The 20,671-nt window shown below is 38.6% G+C and overlaps 1 protein-coding gene across 1 annotated transcript; it reads right to left on the reverse strand.

Annotated features, from left to right (window-relative positions):
• Positions 1-1,381: 1,381 nt before the first annotated feature.
• LOC140144746 (hyalin-like) lies at positions 1,382-20,054 on the reverse strand. The gene is made up of 11 exons (XM_072166553.1): positions 20,003-20,054; positions 16,843-17,115; positions 15,023-15,268; positions 11,478-11,591; positions 5,445-5,687; positions 5,031-5,273; positions 4,496-4,738; positions 4,082-4,324; positions 3,547-3,789; positions 3,134-3,376; positions 1,382-1,737 (listed from the first exon to the last, which is right to left on the reverse strand). The coding sequence occupies exons 1-11, from the start codon at positions 20,052-20,054 to the stop codon at positions 1,382-1,384; spliced, it is 2,499 nt and encodes an 832-aa protein (XP_072022654.1).
• Positions 20,055-20,671: the final 617 nt, after the last annotated feature.

A 20,671-nucleotide genomic window follows, 5' to 3' on the forward strand; every position in this document is an offset into this window, starting at 1 on the left:
TTTGGTGAAAGTAGTTAATGGGGATACGCATCCTTCACAAGAACAAATAAACACAATGGGGAACGATTGCCCGGTACAAGAGTAAACTGAATATAATTAATAAGAAAGAAAGAACAGTTTTCCAACCCAAAGTGTTACACTTAAACAAGACAACAAATAAGCACAAATCCCGACCGGCACACATCCCAACTTTAAAAAAAAGGAAGGGAATGTGCCGGCATGGAATTCGAACCCACGACCTTCCGATCTCTATAGACGGACGCTCTATTCATTAGGCTACCAGCTCCCACTGATAAACGGTGGTTAACACTGGGTCTAATGTGAGCAGTCGAGGTATATAATACACACAAACATATATTACGCAAGTACAGGAGATCATTACTGATGCTTAATCGTTTCCCCAGCATAATACAAGTAAAGTAGGTAATGGGGATACGCATCCTGCACAAGAACACATAAACACAATGGAGAACGATTGCTCGCTACAAGAGGAAACTGAATATAATTACTAAGAAAGAAAGGACAGTTTACCAACCCAAAGTGTTACAATTAAACAAGACAACAAATAAACACAAATCCCGACCGGCACACAACCCAACTTGAAAAAAAAGCAAGGGAATGTGCCGGCATGGGATTCGAACTGTGTTTACACTATACGGTTGAGTGTCACTCTTACAAGAAATACTGTTGCTGGTGTAAGATTTGCCCTATATCTATCTCTACTGTGCAATAACTGTTAAAATATCTTTCAGAACACCCTAGGCAAAGGATAGTTCCCAGACCTCATCTATAATGTAGATTTGGCATGATCCTGAAGTACAGATGATGAGGATATTGCCAAAGCCCCACTCATGCATGATGACTCACTCCTCTGGTAACTTTCTGTGGCCTGTTTTCTCGCTGCCGGTCACCCAGCCACTATATTTTGGATGGCAGCTGGTTCAACAAAGCGTAGCCAGCTCTGCAAGCAGTCAGATACAGATTTTGAGTCATTGTCAGAAGCACCAATCCTTGTTTGTTTATTCAGCCTTCTCGGGTACCACTATTGTCGGGGCCAATTTGGTGCTAGCAGCACCCGGTAGCTCATATACTATTCTTCATTTACAAAGGAAAACATTTTGATCAAGAGAGAAGGTATCCCTCGACCTCAGATCCCAGCAGATGGTCTCCAATATGACAAAGAGAACCGGCCCTTCGATTAAGACTAGGGTGCTGACTATTTTCTCTTCCTAACTGCAAACAGATTAAAGGTCTCTTAAGGCAGACTAATCTGTACAGGTGTCACTCTGAAGCCCTTTGTACCTTTGTCGTTGCTGCGGAAAGCTGTTTTTCTCTGCCCGCTAGTATCCATCACTGAGAGGTGACAGTGCCTGAACGGTCATCATATCAGGAGAGGGGATTTCAGGGATTTTCTGGGTACCCAATATTTCGCACAAGAGTTCTTCACATGATGAGAGAATTGTGCAGCCGTTGCTAGGTAATAAGACTTGCCTTTGATGTTAACTTGAAAGTAGCATGATCCGTTATTCCCACTGTTATCCAGTGCTACGCACGTGACATTTGTTTGTCCAATAAGAAACTCGGATCCAGAGGGCGGATGGCATACTACATTTATCACCTCACCAGAGTTATCGGTAGCAGTAGGAGTTTGGTATACAACCACGGTAGTGGTCTTGCCTGGATCTGCCGACTTTACCTGGTCGACATGACACGAGACAATTACTGGTCTCTGTAAGTCTGGATAATGTTGTTAAGCATTAAAGGACAAAGAAACGCGTTAAAGGCTTATTTTTTCTTCTAAATTCAACATGCGTTCGGCAAGTTTGAGAAACAAACTTGGCAAAATTATTACATAATATCAGTAACAACTTTCAAGGAGGGTTTCTGATTATTTTAAACCGAAATAATGAGGAAAAATGAAAGACAACCACAAAAGCCGCTTAACTAGTTGTGGAGCTCATGGAGGGACTGGTTTTTGTTTCATTATAAAAACTCTAAATTTACTGTAATTAAAGCACTTCGTCTTTAAAGGCTTAATCTTTCACATGGTATTTTAGTACACTATTAGGCATTACAATCATGCAAAAAATATAAATTCGAGAAAATTTGAGGTCGTCGCTGTGGAGCAAATCACACATTATTGCTTTAAATTAATTTGGAGATGCTAATTTCTAATATGTTGCTGTTGTTTACACCATGACGACCCTCAAAACGTCCCCACGTGGCGCAACAGGTTCGTACATGGGGCAAAAGTTATTTTATTCAAATTACATTTTCTAAAATGACAAATTATTTGTCCTGTCTCGTGGATCACGTTCGCGCGAGTATAACCTATAGTTAAGAAATAATAATTTTCTTAAAAAGTGTGGCTTCAGATAAAGAATAATTTGCACTATTTACAATTTCTGGTTTCACAGCAAAGACTTAAAGGGGAGTAGTAAATGGTAAACGGTATACAAGTATATATAGTGTGTGGCCTTAAATTCAGGATTTACTGTATGTCCAATTGGCACATGAAACGAAAAACAAGACAATCAAAATACTGTGTACACTGTACACGATGTGCTAGAAGTTGATTTTACTCCCGGTCCCCGCACTCCGTGCATCCGCGGGTATTCATGCTTGTCGGTGAACTTTATAAACACCCCCTTTTGCAAGGCGAACGATATTTCTAACATACCCTTTTCTGACAGAAACACGTAGGCTGGTCCATGAAAATACCCTTTTTTTCAATTTCGCGAACACGTGGTTTGAAAAAACACCCCTTTTTTGTGTGTTTCGCGAATCGCATTTCTTCATCTGAAAACACCCCTATTTCGCGAAATTTTCGATGAGCATGAATACCCGCGGATGCACGGAGTGCGGGGACCGGGATTTTACTTTATAACTTTAATAACAAAACTCCACATATTCTTCTGTATATTTTATATTATGTCTTTTATTTAATACTCGAGTACAGTAATTTTGGATTTCAGACTTGAATCAAGATTCTAGTACGGCAATGTCGAATTCAGTATTTTGAATTTTGAATAAATACGTGCACTATGTAAGTATTAGTTACTAGTACACACTACGTTTGTAACGTAGGTATTGGTGCCTAATAAAGTACACTCATCAGCATTATCAGACGTACCTTTGATATCGACTAGAAAATCGCATGTCTCGCTGTTCTTGCTGTTGTCTCCTGCTACGCAACTGACCGTAGTCTGTCCTATAGGAAACTGAGATCCAGATGCCGGATTGCACACTACGCTCACCTCACCAGAGTTATCTGTAGCAGTAGGAGTCTGGTATATAACTACGGCGGTGGCTTTGTTAGGATCTGTCTCCATTCCCATGTCTGTAGGACATGACTCAATCGCTGGCGCTTCTACGTCTAAGATTAAAGAACATACACATGATAAATGGTCGTATTCCATTTATAATGAGTTGTTTTATATCTATGTGGTATGATTTGATGTGGCTTTGAGGGAATTACATGCACTTATATATGTAATAATGCATTTTGTGGTGGAAATAAAAGGTCTATAAATGAATCTGACTTACCTCTAATGTCGACTTGAAAGTGGCACGTGGCGCTATTCTCACTGCCATCTTGTGCTTCGCACGCGACCGTTGTTCGCCCTATAGGAAACTGAGATCCAGATATTGCGGTGCACACTACGCTTACATCACCAGAGTTATCAGTAGCAGTAGGAGTCTGGTATACAACCAAAGCGGTGGCTTTGCCTAGATCGGTCTCCTTTTCTATGTCTGTAGGACATGATTCAATCGCTGGCGCTTCTACGTCTAAGATTAGAAGAACATAACATGATAAAATACTTCTGCCTTGCATGATTATAAATGATTGAAAATACTTCTGCCCACATGACCAAGACCTGTACCGAGATAGTCCAGAGCGATGCGTACAGTACTGAAGCTCGGGACTGAAGCAGCAGAAGCAGATCAGATGTGGCTTTGATGGACGAAAATTTTGAATAAATACGTGCACTATGTAAGTATTAGTTACTAGTACACACTACGTTTGTAACGTAGGTATTGGTGCCTAATAAAGTACACTCATCAGCATTATCAGACGTACCTTTGATATCGACTAGAAAATCGCATGTCTCGCTGTTCTTGCTGTTGTCTCCTGCTACGCAACTGACCGTAGTCTGTCCTATAGGAAACTGAGATCCAGATGCCGGATTGCACACTACGCTCACCTCACCAGAGTTATCTGTAGCACTAGGAGTCTGGTATATAACTACGGCGGTGGCTTTGTTAGGATCTGTCTCCATTCCCATGTCTGTAGGACATGACTCAATCGCTGGCGTTTCTACGTCTAAGATTAAAAGAACATACACATGATAAATGGTCGTATTCCATTTATAATGAGTTGTTTTATATCTATGTGGTATGATTTGATGTGGCTTTGAGGGAATTACATGCACTTATATATGTAATAATGCATTTTGTGGTGGAAATAAAAGGTCTATAAATGAATCTGACTTACCTCTAATGTCGACTTGAAAGTGGCACGTGGCGCTATTCCCACTGCCATCTTGTGCTTCGCACGCGACCGTTGTTCGCCCTATAGGAAACTGAGATCCAGATATTGCGGTGCACACTACGCTTACTTCACCAGAGTTATCAGTAGCAGTAGGAGTCTGGTATACAACCAAAACGGTGGCTTTGCTTAGATCGGTCTCCTTTTCTATGTCTGTAGGACATGATTCAATCGCTGGCGCTTCTACGTCTAAGATTAGAAGAACATAACATGATAAAATACTTCTGCCTTGCATGATTATAAATGATTGAAAATACTTCTGCCCACATGACCAAGACCTGTACCGAGATAGTCCAGAGCGATGCGTACAGTACTGAAGCTCGGGACTGAAGCAGCAGAAGCAGATCAGATGTGGCTTTGATGGACGAAAATTTTGAATAAATACGTGCACTATGTAAGTATTAGTTACTAGTACACACTACGTTTGTAACGTAGGTATTGGTGCCTAATAAAGTACACTCATCAGCATTATCAGACGTACCTTTGATATCGACTAGAAAATCGCATGTCTCGCTGTTCTTGCTGTTGTCTCCTGCTACGCAACTGACCGTAGTCTGTCCTATAGGAAACTGAGATCCAGATGCCGGATTGCACACTACGCTCACCTCACCAGAGTTATCTGTAGCAGTAGGAGTCTGGTATATAACTACGGCGGTGGCTTTGTTAGGATCTGTCTCCATTCCCATGTCTGTAGGACATGACTCAATCGCTGGCGCTTCTACGTCTAAGATTAAAAGAACATACACATGATAAATGGTCGTATTCCATTTATAATGAGTTGTTTTATATCTATGTGGTATGATTTGATGTGGCTTTGAGGGAATTACATGCACTTATATATGTAATAATGCATTTTGTGGTGGAAATAAAAGGTCTATAAATGAATCTGACTTACCTCTAATGTCGACTTGAAAGTGGCACGTGGCGCTATTCTCACTGCCATCTTGTGCTTCGCACGCGACCGTTGTTCGCCCTATAGGAAACTGAGATCCAGATATTGCGGTGCACACTACGCTTACTTCACCAGAGTTATCAGTAGCAGTAGGAGTCTGGTATACAACCAAAGCGGTGGCTTTGCCTAGATCGGTCTCCTTTTCTATGTCTGTATGACATGATTCAATCGCTGGCGCTTCTACGTCTAAGATTAGAAGAACATAAACATGATAAAATACTTCTGCTTTGCATGATTATAAATGATTGAAAATACTTCTGCCCACATGACCAAGACCTGTACCGAGATAGTCCAGAGCGATGCGTACAGTACTGAAGCTCGGGACTGAAGCAGCAGAAGCAGATCAGATCTGGCTTTGATGGACGAATATAGACCTATGATGTAAAACACTGAAGGGGTGACACTAAATTCACGGTTGTTCTATGCACGCAGACCGAATGACAAATCCCACTGGTTTTGCTAGATAGAAACCACCGGATGTGAGTTCATAAGGGCAATGTCGGGGATTATAGGGCACAATAGATGGGGAGAGATGAGGTCCGACCAGGTCCGACCGAGTCTCCTACACAGGTTACGCTCCCTGTGGAGGGGCGGAACCAAACTGGCTGATGTGGAGACTAAGCCAGTTTGCGCAGGCGGATGGGAGTTCATAAGGGCAATGTCGGGGATCGATGGCCACAATCGATGAGGAGAGATGAGGTCCGACCAGGTCCGACCGAGTCTCCTACATAGGTTACGCTCCCTGTGGAGGGGCGGAACCAAACTGGCTGATGTGGAGACTAAGCCAGTTTGCGTCGGTCTGATACTCGTCTTTGACCATGCGCAGATCTGGCTGGTCAGGAAGATATTTAATATCCCGATTTTATAATACCTACCAGTTCCATCTATAACCGATTTGCTAGAGAATATTTTGTTACCATGTTTAATAAATTCGTATTAATCGTATAATAAAATGTGGCCAAATGCATATTTGTGTACATAGTGTGTGGATCCACTCTTCTACGAACTTGGCTAGTAAGCATGTCGGGAAGGATATGGCGGTATGCTGACCTGGGTCAATATGTTCTGGGCAGATGAGGTCCGACCAATTGCCTACGACCTTGTGTGCGATCATGTGTGACAGGCAATTCCCGATAATAATAGAAGTTCCCTGGTTTGCGTCGGTCTGATACTCGTCTTTGACCATGCGCAGATCTGGCTGGTCAGGAAGATATTTAATATCCCGAATTTATAATATGCATACCAGTTCCATCTATAACCGATTTGCTAGAGAATATTTGTTACCTTGTTTAATAAATTCGTATTAATCGTATAATAAAATGTGGCCAAATGTATATTTGTGTACATAGTGTGTGGATCCACTCTTCTACGGACTTGGCTACTAACCATGTCGGGAAGGATATGGCGGTATGCTGACCTGGGTCAATATGTTCTGGGCAGATGAGGTCCGACCAATTGCCTACGACCTTGTGTGCGATCATGTGTGACAGGCAATTCCCGATAATAATAGACGTTCCCTGCTAGAAAATGAGGCCAGTTATCGATCGGTTATGAATAATTCATATTCGATCCCTTGATTATGAAGCTTGGCAAATAACAACGCCGTTAATTTTGCGAACTTTGCCTGTTCAATGCTAGTAGCAAGCTTGAAAGCGCGCCCACTATAAGAGCTAAGAGCAACCAGGTGGATGTGAGTTCATAAGGGCAATGTCGGGGATTATAGGTCACAATCGATGGGGAGAGATGAGGTCCGACCAGGTCCGACCGAGTCTCCTTCACAGGTTACGCTCCCTGTGGAGGGGCGGAACCAAACTGGCTGATGTGGAGACTAAGCCAGTTTGCGTCGCACAGTGTCGACGTCCTATACGATAAATATAAATTTAATACTCCGTTGGTGAGCGACGGGCGAGTGGTATTTCACCGAACGCAAGAAAAGGAGTTCTATCTGATTGGCTAGCAATCGATCGCTTATGTCGCTCAGTAGTCAACTACATGTACAAACTCAAAATGGAGCAATGTATTCAATTCGATTGAAATTGATTATTCTATTATTGACGTAGATAAAGAGAGTGATAGTGTGTCAATAATGTACATTGTATTGCACCTGGGTTTTTACATGCATTCCTTTATATTATTATTTTCTCAAAGAGTTGAATATTATCACAATTTTTACAGTGAATTTCAAATTGTTTACATCAAAATTGCAGTTAAACATATCCACAGCAAAATACCGGTCCTCACTAATTAGTTAATTTAATTTCCAGTTAGTACATTTAAACGAAACCTGTGATTTAGGGGACAACAAATAAAATTTTCTTGCAATAGAAATATCATATGGGATACTGATATGGTAGGCCGCAACAGCCACAACGTGGAGCTGCTACGCGTAGCTGACTTTTTGCTCCGTGGAACCAAATTGACCAATCATGTTAGAGTTTTTCATTACTCGGAGGTAAAACTGACCAATCAAGTACGACTTACTCATTACGTGAAGCGAATTTATTCATTAAGAATTTGCCAGACGAGCTTCACGTAGTTGCAAGATATCCTCGGTCACGAAAGTTATGATTCAAAAAGTAGTTTATGAAAAGTACGAACCGACTTATTATTAAGATGGACATGCACTCATAAGAAACTCATACAGTATTGTACATAACTATATAGCTAGGCAGAGTGGTGGTAAACCATGCACACAATTCTGCGATCTGCAGTGTATCGCCGGGAGCTAATTTGTACAACTTGCGCGGCGTGGCCTGCGGAATTCGACCTTCAGCAAACCAGTTCGGATTTACTTTATATACTAGTAGGCCATACATACTGTACTAGTTACTGTCCGTTTTCCTATACACAATACTCAGTGCGCTCACCATTGACGCGTGACCTCTACAAATAGTGTATGTTAGAAGTATAGGCCATTGCCTAGTTGACGTCACTGTGTAAAAAATAACCGGCCAATATTTAAAGTATTCTCTGAAATTCTAGAAAATATAGTTTTGTAACAGGTCCTAAATTTTTAGCTAATTTAGGTGTTTGGAAATATTGGTACTTTTGTGTTTTAGGAAGGATATGTAAACGACAGATAACACCAAAATATATGAAGAAATTATTTCTAAACCGTGTTAAGTCTGCAAACCATTATGCTTCTCATTTTCAAGAACGCTGGTTAACAATAAGCAGACTATTGTCTCATTTCGTAAACAAAAGCCCACACAGTATTGTTACCTTGCATTCGCTTTATAATCATTCACCCAACTGAAACTATAATACCAGCTCATTGCTCATTGCACAGGTAAAACAGACACAAGTGCAGTGTGTATTAAACCAGAGAAGATCTGATGTAACATAGTTGAGCTGTTTTCATTGAGTGTTATCTTGGTTTAATAGCTTTTAATGGGGTTTAAGTCCTTCAAAGGTCGTGGTGAATTCTACTGTAGACATGACTGCATCATGATTATTTTAAAGTCAACAACATTCAACAATATGATTTTAGCTCCGCGAAGCGAAAAGTAAGCTACGCGTAGCAGCTCCACGTTGTGGCGGTTACGGCCAGCCATATACTGATCATGCGAAAATCGTAAAAACATAGAATAGAAACAGTGTGGCAGACTCTCAAAATCTCACATTGTATGCTTAGCCTGAGTCGCTCGGCCTATCTCGAATAAAATCACCATGCGTAGCTGTTGAAAAACGTGAGGATTCATCGTACTATCACGGCAATTTTTGACACGAAGATATAGGGACGATGACGGTGTGCGTCGGTCTGATACTCGTCTTTGACCATGCGCAGATCTGGCTGGTCAGGAAGATATTTAATATCCCGAATTTATAATATGCCTACCAGTTCCATCTATAACCGATTTGCTAGAGAATATTTGTTACCATGTTTAATAAATTCGTATTAATCGTATAATAAAATGTGGCCAAATGTATATTTGTGTACATAGTGTGTGGATCCACTCTTCGACGGACTTGGCTACTAAGCATGTCGGGAAGGATATGGCGGTATGCTGACCTGGGTCAATATGTTCTGGGCAGATGAGGTCCGACCAATTGCCTACGACCTTGCGTGCGATCATGTGTGACAGGCAATTCCCGATAATAATAGAAATTCCCTGGAGCAACCCGGTGACGGCGGAATAGTATTTCCCATCAGGCACCAGTACACAGTGATTTGGTTTTTTTACAGAAAGTCTATAATTTGATAATGGAATGACCTTTCGCAATAGTAATGTCGAAATTAGGAATTGGTGTCAATAATGCGACGGTAGTGTATCACATGAATTTAATACGATTAAAAACCTTTGACCATTGACCTGGCCTACAGCACGTGAAGCGCCATATTCGTTTGTTTTTATTTCCTCGTGTGATAATAAATATCATTAAATCTATAGTTGTCGAGCGTAAACATAGTTTATTACAGGCCTAAGCAGTTTGTTTTTAAAAACAAGTAAATAATCATTACTCACCGTTCTAATTGATCTTGTAGATTTTCAAAATCACGTAATAAGTTAAAACGCCCTCTATAAGAGCTGAGAGCACTGAACATTGCTGAAGATAATCACCTCTTCGTTTCAATTTTGATTTACACACCACCTCGTGGGAGCCGGTTAGTAATGTCACTGATGCGCAGCGTTTCTGGAATAGCACTTGTATCGTGCATGTATAATTTGAATATAACTTGCTGCATTATGTGTAGGCCTAGTTTAGGCCCATTTAAAAATAATTGAATAAGTTTGGAGATTATCAGGGGCTGTGTAATAATTACTAGAGGAGGGTAAAATTAGAGGGGTGGGGTGGAAGAAGGGGTGCGATTTTTGGCACACACTCATGGGACGCCTTTTAAATAAAACGCTCTAAAAGGCTTAGGATAACAGTACACGTCCGGAAACGCTTAAATATGCAAATTTCATTTAGAACAAAAGCAAATTCTTTACTCACTATTGACGGTTTCGCCATGGTCAGTAATGAGTAAAATATTGGTTTAGTTCAAAAAAGTTTTCTTACTGTAGGCCTATATATCTATAAATCTGATCTATTTAGTCATTAATTCATTAATTGGGATCCCAATAACTTTGCAGGCTGAGAGGGAAGCAAGCGATTTATTTATTGATTTATTTATTTATTTATTTATTTATTTATTTATTTATTTATTTATTTATTGATTGATTGATTGATTGATTGATTGATTGATTGATTGATTGATTGATTGATTTAACAGCATTATTTTCAGGTAGACGTAATTTGCAATTAAGAGTGCTCAATCCCATTACAGGAGAGCGTAAAAACAAATTATAGACCTCTGGAAAGGCAACCATTACTCTCAGTTTCACGGCATACCCTCACTTTCGATCATAGGGTACCCGATCATCAGACGGATGGGGAGGGTGGTTGCATTGGACCATACCTCCACGTCGAATATATAAATATACGCCGCCCCACCCACCCGAAATATTTTCCCTTTTCTCGAGTATCTCCAATTTGAGCCCGAAATAGGAATCTACTTCTTTTATTACTGATTTAATTCCACGATTCATTGCATTAAGCAATAAAGGATTAATGTTACACGTGTCACAACAGATAGTTAGAAATTCCCACCTCTGCCTACTATTTTTTAAGACTGGAAAATTGAAGTTTGTTTGACTTCACAACGCCATATTTTAATATTCATGGCTTACCCTACGTGGTGGTGTAAAGTGATACCCATAATATATGAATATGGATTAATAACAAAATGGCTAATTTAAATAAGAATGCGGCACATGCTAATTAGGTATTGACTCATCCAGGAGTTGATCCATGGATGTAAAGATGCATTTGGGGAATTAAGGTCTATATGAATCACATTTACCTTTAATGTCGACGTGAAAGTCGCACGTGGCGTTATTCTCACTACTATCTAGTGCTTCGCACGTGACCGTTGTTTGTCCTATAGCAAACTCTGATTGGGATGGTGGTAACACAGTACGCTCACCTCACCCGAGTTATCAGTAGCAGTAGGATTCTGGTATACAACCATAGCGGTGGCTTTGCCTGGATCTGTCTCCCTTTCCATGTCTGTAGGACATGACTCAATCGATGGAGCTTGTACGTCTGAGATTAGCATCAAGGGGGTGACACTAAATTCACGGTTGTTCTATTAGCAACGCAAAATCTATGAAAAATTCAGCTGGTTTACTAGCTAGAAAGTGAGGCCAGTTATCGATCCGTTATAGCTCGTTATGAATAATTCATGTTCGACCCTTGGATCATGTTAATTGAGTTTGGCAAATAACAACGTTGTTAGTTTTGCGAACTTTGCCTGTTCAATGAGAGTATAGCGCGCCCCAATACATCTGGGCACAAACCAGGCGAAAACGATCCAGTTTAATGAAATGGCGGACGGGTATTCCCATCAGGCACCAGTGATATGTTTTTTCAAAGAAAGTCTACTAATTTGATATGAAATGACATTTTGCAATAGCAAAGTCAAAATTAGGACTTCCTGTCAATAATATGAAGGAAATATGTGACAGAGGCAAGGTGGGAAATACAAGTAGTATTTAAGTTATAATAACCTTTGATACCCGACCTGACCTTCCATCATGGCGCCATGATTCGTCTTATGTATTTATATTATGCTCTCAAGTAAAATAAAATACCAATCTGCACTGAGCAGACAATGTTACTTGGCTCCCAGCATGAATTATTGATTTTATACGGAGGTAAAGAAATGCACAGTGTATGTGCAATTGTGCATGATGTGCAAGCATACTCCAAATATTTACGGTAAATCTGAATAGTGGTCACATGTTGACATATCATGTGTTCGGGAAATCACGTGGCAACATTTTAAGATTTCAGGCTTGTTTACTAGTTAATTGCCATTTGTACTCTTTATTATTTATCTTTGTTAATTAACATATATTTTAAATGCTGATAAATCGTGGTTGGCTGCCCATGATATCTGTTCAATTCAATGTTTTATGAATATAATTCTACCACGCAGAGGGGGTCACGCAGCAGAATTTCACATCACCTGACTTAGCTAGATTTCAAGTTCTGCTCTTCAAATTCATGTAACTTTCAAAGTTTATACATTTAATATATTTAATATGATACTAATTTTTGTTATAACCAACTGGTACACGAAATATACTAGCTTATTACCTATACAGAAAGGTGATTATCAGCCTTCACTCAGCAAATTGACATGCCCGGCATATGCAGCCATTCTCCGTCTGGATTACATGACTGTCGCCCTCAATACGTCTGGGCACAAATTTAAATAACAATACGCTATTTACATATCAATGCGGCCTCATGCTAATTAAAGCTGCCCCATCCAGGAGTTCATCTATGTTAGCATGATGCAGTCATGTCTACAGTAGAATTCATCTCGACCTTTGCAGGACTTAAACCCCATTAAAAGCTATTAAACCAAGATAACACTCATTGAAACAGCTCAACTGATTAAATCGGATCTTCTCTGGTTGTGCACATGTGTCTGTTTACATGTGCGATATCGCAATAAAGCTGGTATTATAGCTTCAGTTAAAAGAAACGAAAGGAAACAATGGTATGTGGACCTTTGTTCACGAAATGAGACAATGGCCTGCTTTTTGTTAACCAGCATTCTTGAAAATGAGCAACATAATGATTGTTGACTTAACACGGTTTGGAAATAATTTCTTCATATTTTTGGTTGTTATCTGTCGTTTACATATCCTTCCTAAAACACAAAAGTGCGACCCTCTCCAAACACCTAAATTAGCTAAAATTTTAGGACATGTTACAAAACTATATTTTCTAGAATTTCATAGAATAGTTTAAATGTAGCTTGTACCGTTTTTTTTGTGGCATCCTTCAGAACGGAGCGGTCCGTTACCAATATAGCTCAATATTTTCGGTCAAATCTCCATTCAATTAACACGGGGAGTTGGCTAGCTATGAGCTAGCTATGCCTTGCCCTCACTCATATTCTACGACAGTGCGACCCCTTCTGAACATCTAACCTAGCTGTAATTTTAGGTCATGTTAGAGAAATATATTTGCTAGAAGTTTGGAGAATATAGTTTAAATATTGGCCGGTTATTTTTCACACAGTGATGTTAACTAGGCAAATGCAATATACTTCTAACATAGACTATTTGTAAAGGTCGCGCGTCAATGGTGAGAGCACTGTGTATTGTGTATAGGAAAACGGACAGTAACTGCAGTATGGAAGAATATAACATGATAAATAATGATCGTAATGACGTACTTACTTACTTAAACCAAAAAAATTATGTTTCAAGTTCTTTTGGTTGGTCATAATTATTTCACAATACCTTCAGCCATCATTAGCATGTATTCATAAAGGAAGTTATAGATCTGTCAGATGAAGATAGTGGTGGGGCCACGAGGCCAGAATATCCCACCTACCTCCGTGAAAATAAAAGTCACTGAACATTCCAATATGTTGGTCACCAATTGTAAGTAATGTTTAACCCTTCATATCCTGAAACACTGCATATTAATAACGGGGAAAAGGCTATTGAAGGAACATTTTCAGCAACTGGTCAGCAAAAAGGTGGGGCGAGAGGAACCTCCTATTTGGTTCTGACGAATTCTGACAAAGCAGGTATAAGAGACCATTTCTATTTTAGGTATACTGTACGATATCGCTTAAAGGGGCATTTCGTGATTTGAGAACAATAGATATCGACATTTTTTTCAGCGGCCGGACCTTTCTAGAACGACTAGACTATGCCATAGTCTATTTTTGATGTTAATCATGATGAAAGCATTCAGTTGAACTCGAAATTATACTGATATTAATTACATCAAAATACTAGTATAAAATTGTTATGAAAAAGTTGATATAATTATATTAGTGACAGTAAAAGTAAAGTGTACGTAGGCTTATATTATTGAATGCAACATATCATAATGTCATAATTGTATTGGCACTTCAATACTGAACAATTCTGATTTTAGAATCTGCCAGTTTATTAATCGCGAAATTCCAGGTTAAAAATAATATAATCCACTTGGGAAGCTAACGAACAGTGGGAATAGGGTGACTGAAAAGAACAGATGTGAAAATCTATCAATTGTGCACACATTAATTAAATCAGAGTTTTAAACTTAAATACAATATCCAGAGTATGCACAATGGGCAAGTGGACTACGGGGTAGTCTATAGAACGACCGAATCTGCAAGAAAGGTTATACACACAAACATTATGTAGTTCTAAGTTTCTCAACTGGAGTAAGTTGGGGGATAAGGCTGTGGATCTCGAAGTACCCCTTGAAGAAAGTATCCCTACAATCCTAACACTAACAATACTTATTTCAAAATATATTTATACTAGTAATGTGAGCCCTTTTCCGCTCGCCCGTGAGTAGGTGTTGGGGGGGGGGGGTGCGGGTGGGGGTGTGTGTGTGAGGGGGGGTAGTATTTTATCTTATGTGTGTACGTTTGTTGTGTGGATGGACATGCATTTGTGCATACAACGTATTTAAAATGAATTTCGTTAGACCAACTCCAGGGACCTACTTGCCTTTGATGTGAACTTGAAAGTCGCAGGTTACACTGTTTTCGAGGCGGTCTCCCGCTACGCACGTGACCGTTGTTTGTCCAATTGCAAACTCTGATGCAGATGGTGGGTAGCACACTACTCTCACTTCACCAGAGTTATCTGTAGCAGTAGGACTCTGGTATACAACCATGGCGGTGGCTTTACCTGGATCTGTCTCCATATCTAGGTTTGTAGGACATGACACCGTCACTGGTGCTTGCCGTATTTCTGGATGAACACGATGAACAGAAAAACAAGAACGTTCTATTTATGATAGTATTTATAATACATTGCACATGTATCAATATTGATCAGAAAATTTGTGATTATTGGCCATCGAACAAAATGTCTTTTCATTTTGTGTCAGGTTCATCTGTGGCTGGGAAACAAGATGCATATTTGAACGTTTCTCTACTGTTTTCTTAAGCCTTAAGATCGTCTTCTTGAAGGGGTGTCCCGTATATGTGTGCTCATCCTACCAGTATAACCACTATACTATAATAATAATAATAATAATAATAATAATAATAATAATAATAATAATAATAATAATAATAATAATAATAATAATAATAATAATAGTCCTAACCCTAACCCTAACCCAAAACCATAACTCTAACCCTAACCCTTAACCCTAACCCTAAACCATAACCCCTAACCCTAAATCTAAACCCAAACCCTAAACCATAACCACTAACCCTAACTCTAAACCCTAACCCTAAACCCTAACCCTACCCCATAATTTCCCTCATTCTTCAAACCCTACTCTCTTTCGGGTGCTAATTTATAGTTTAAGCTTGTTGGATATCCATATTTCGCGGTTAGTGCTTCTTTGTAGCCCTGCGGGGTAAACTAGTTGGATATCCACATTTCGCGGTTAGTGGCTCTTTTTTAACAACTCATAGTCACCCCCAGCATACCTTACTTCGATCTTTAACTAATAAAAATAATAATTTCCATATTCTATGGTTTCAAATATTATTGTTTTATAGCTGAACCCCATAGTTCAGCTATTTTTTTCGGAAACCGTTCTACTTACAAACAACAGAGGGCGTTATTTGAATATATAAAATGCAGCATGTACGCTTTTTATTAAAATGCTAAGTGTACACATTTTTTTATAAGAATCATCATGCTTACGTTATATACGCATTTTAACACCAAAATGACACATTTTAGGCTGTGAATATGTTGCAAAACATCACCAATATTATTATTATTAATAATAATAATATAAATAATAATAATAATAATAATAATGATAATAATAATAATAATAATAATAATAATAATATTAAAATAATATCACTAATAATAATAATAAGGGGCTGTGCAATAATTATGAGCCCGGGGGGGGTAAAATTTCCGAACGGCTCGCCAAAAATCGCTTGCCCCCCCCGGCCCCCCTCTCGGCCTCGGCTCGCCAAAATCGCTTGCCCCCCCTCTCGGCCCGCCAAAATTGCTTTGCCCCCCCCTTTACACTTTTTTTTTGGGGGGGATCCCAATTTGCAAACCTTAAATGGTCTAGATATGTTGCGAGAGCAGCGAGCAGGAAAATTTGCATATTAAAGCGTTTCCGTACTGTTTTCCTAAGCCTTTTTAGAGCGTTTTATTTAAAAGGCGCCCCATGAATGTGTGCCAAAAATTTCTTTCCCCCCCTTCTCGGCTGGCCAAAAATTTCTTGCCCCCCCACTTTTACCCTCCCCCAGGGCTCATAATTATTGCACAGCCCCTAATAATAATAATAATAATAATAATAATAATAATAATAATAATAATAATAATAAAGGATAGCTTCTTACCACAATATCTAGCGCGGTTCAAAAGTTCATCAAGTATGTCCTTCTTCCAATTTTGTCTCATAATTAATAGACTTGGGTCATCGACAAACCATAAGTCGCCATCTTCATAATCCTCTTCCCTTCGTGGACACGTATTTACACGTCTAGGTGCTACCACACCTTGACAATAACATATTTCCTTATATAGAAGAGACCATCTCAAGACACCCCCTCTAGAATGGTCTGGTCTTTCTTTAAGCATACAAAGGTTACTCTGCACCACAGCTAGATGAGCTGTTCACGAAAATGATAGTGAACCAATTGTAAACAGGGATTATGAAAATATAGGTAATCATACATTTTTGAATCAATTATTAAAACTAACAAAAAAAAACCCAAAAACAAAACAAAACAAAAATAACAACAAAACAACAACAAGAAAACAAATTGAAACACACAAAATGCTTCTCATGAAAAGTAGGCGTTACTGCAAAGAATTTATTTCAATGCTGTGTATCAAACATGAACTTGGTGTCCATGATAATCAGATATTATACATTCGTTATGAACACGGCAGAGTGCCGAATACGCAAAATGGTTGTTCTTAGTAAACAGCATTTGAAAATCTTGGTACCATTCCATTGGTCCTTCTAAACATTGAGAACATTCTTGAGCACTCATATGAAATGTATATTATAGAAGTGAATGTGCACGAATTATTTGCAATACTTGTATGTTCTGAAACAATCGATACCATCCCTCCAAACGGGTATTTTCAGCTATTCGGCGTTATGATAAATCCAAAATGTCATTACCGCTGCGCGCAGAGTTTTATACGAGGTCGAATACGCATTCAACTACGTGTAAACCATATCACACATTCTTGATTTGGTTTTGTGTAAAATTACTGGTTGTCCTAAGGCTGTAGAGTGTAGACTTTAAATTTAGTATTTAAGTTGTAAATAGTCTTCCCTGTAATATTTAGCAAATGATCGAGGATTTTAAAGCAGAAAAAAACAATATTGGCCTATATTTTGCGTATAATTTTTGGGATTTCACGAGGGTGCACTCACATTATTAAGCCATAGCGATATCATGTAGGGAATGTTTGTACTTATATTGGTATCACTAGATAGAAGTTACCTATAGCTATCCATTGGTATCAAATATAATAGTATAGGACATTAATATAGAAAATATGGGGTTTCCAGCTATACAATATTATAAATCAACCTGATTTGTACTGCTAATTATACGATTCGTCAATTGGTCAAATTCATTAATCGCAATCAGGCGCGATTCGTCCAAATCAAAATTTCGGTATCTACGTCAGGGAGTAAGATTTACCATTAATTTTTGGTGGAAATAAAAGATCACCTGAAACGTAATCATAAGCATAACAATAACTCAATTTACTCAAAATTCTCGATTCGTCACTCTGCCGAATTCATAACGATATGATTGAATAAACACACTAAAATAATGCAAACTTGCACAATGGAAGGCACTTGAAAACTCTTTAGATAATTGAATACATGAATACAAAAGCCACCCAAGTCCATGGGAAGTGATTTTGAGAGAAAAACCTGTGTATCATTTTAATTCCTTCAGTTAGATTTACCTGGTCAATATGGTAAGTTTTACGTGCAAATGAGTGGATTAACCTGTATTAGGTATGACGATTAGCATTTCAGGGACTTCGTGGGGTTCATTTTAAATTTTCGACTTGGGTGGTTTTTTGAATCATATACAAAGACAACAATGTTAGAATGAGCTTACCACTAGTAAGATAATACAAAATAAAGCACACAGGTATGTATAATGTTGATATAAGCATTCTGCCATGTAATATAAACCACACACTTTCCTTTATTAAACCCATTTTATGTTCAAAAGTCACTCTCTAGCAATGAATGTGTTACAAGTGGACTTTTATACATACTGAATCTCAATCAATGTGTTACAAGACTCAAATCATGGAATTGGGTGATTCTTTCATACATGCTACTTTTCACATGCTCAATAGACACAGAGGATGAATTTGAGTTGTTCTTTCATACATATGACAGGCCTATGTATAGCAACAATTCCCATGCTTAACTCAATTTGGCCAACGTATGGACTTGGGTGGCTTTTGTATTCATATATTCAATTGTATACATAATCACCAACCCCGGTCTTATTAAGGCGGTTTCAACCCTCCCAGCAGCATCTCTCAGGGGTGTGTCGAACCTATCTAAAATTGGGGGGGGGGGGGCTTGGGCACATATTTTTTGTAAAGGCGGAGTTCGGTCGCGCTTTTGCGTCTTTATGGTGTGTGTGAGGGGGCTGTGCCCCTCTCAGAAGTGGAAATTTTATTTAAATGAAGCCATTGGGTGTACTTCTATAATACCCCGTGGTTATAGTGAACCAGACCTCAAGATGTGGGTCTAATAGACTTAGACGATGTCTGAGGAGGGATATGTCCCCATAGAAACTTGGATTTTTTTTCAAAATGAACCCCAGTTGAAACAATTTCATATTGTGTCCATCGTCTAAACGTACGGTCATACCCTACCCCGCCCCCTAACCCCCATTGACCCATTGACGCCCATGCTTCTATGTGCACTGAAACGCTTAAATAACCAATCAAATGACTTCGGCTAATATTAAAACATTTATTTTTGCTCTTACAAAACAATCAAACAGGTATTAAGTTTAGTGATCTAATTTCATATTTAGCCAAAAACCTGGTAAAAGTCGTCCATATTTCGTTATTTTGTACATAGCGAGGGTTACCGATTGGTGTGTGGACGTCTTGTTTGTATCGCGAATGTTGGTACTTATTTTTAACTGGAAATAGGAGTCATAACCAATATAGTGTACCAGAATAAGACATGGGGTTGGTAAATAAATCTAGAAGGGTTCGGAAAGCATGTTAGCAAAAATATCTCAGTGGAACCAGGGTAATAAGGTTACGAAGAATGTAATTATGGATGAAGCATATTTGTGTCCAATTTTAAAAATATGTTATAATAAAACAGCATTAAACCGCACAAAAAAAAACGCATGAAAGAAAAAGAAATAATGAATATTTAAATCAATTTTAATTTTTTCGTTTAAGCTGTAAAATACTGCCTTCTCTTTTCTTCTCTATTTTCTGCCCAAGTCTGGTGAAATTGAATACAAAATATACACTCACCTGTTAATGCTATGATGATGATGATGACAATGAAAGAAATTTCAAATTCCATTCTCATATTCTGTACGTATGTTCATCGTCTTAAAAATTCAACGTTAATAGAGAAATAGATCGATCTTTAGTAACATTTTAAACCGCTATGCTGATCATCGGAATCAAACATCTTAAACGTTGTGCTGTTCAATTGACAACGAATGCTACAGTTTAATCATTGGAATTATCTAGAAAACTGAGTGTCACGTGTCAAAATTGGATGATGATTTGAGTGCCGATTGGTTACAGTGACATCACGTGACATCACTTACCTAACTGATGAGGGCGAACTTTACTACAAAATGTCATATATTTTTTTTCTCATCCCCTTAAATAATGGATTATCGATATGAGGTAATTACCTTAAAAGTAGGTCAAAAAGTAGGCCCAATGTCAAATTTAGTATCAATAGAATATAAATGCATGGAACGATGATTGAATATAATATGAATTAAATGAATTAGAGTGGAATTATTAATATAAAATTAATGCATGTAGCTGCTTTTACGTTCGTTCATAATACATTTGAAAATTAAATGTAGGCCTTTTCTTGACCTGTAAAACAATACCCATCAAAAACAAGTTCCGACATGCCTACACTTTGAGTAAAAAGAAAACTGTGCCAAAGTTGCCAGA

This window comes from Amphiura filiformis, unplaced genomic scaffold (assembly GCF_039555335.1).
Source record: "Amphiura filiformis unplaced genomic scaffold, Afil_fr2py scaffold_77, whole genome shotgun sequence".
Lineage (NCBI taxonomy): Eukaryota > Metazoa > Echinodermata > Ophiuroidea > Amphilepidida > Amphiuridae > Amphiura > Amphiura filiformis.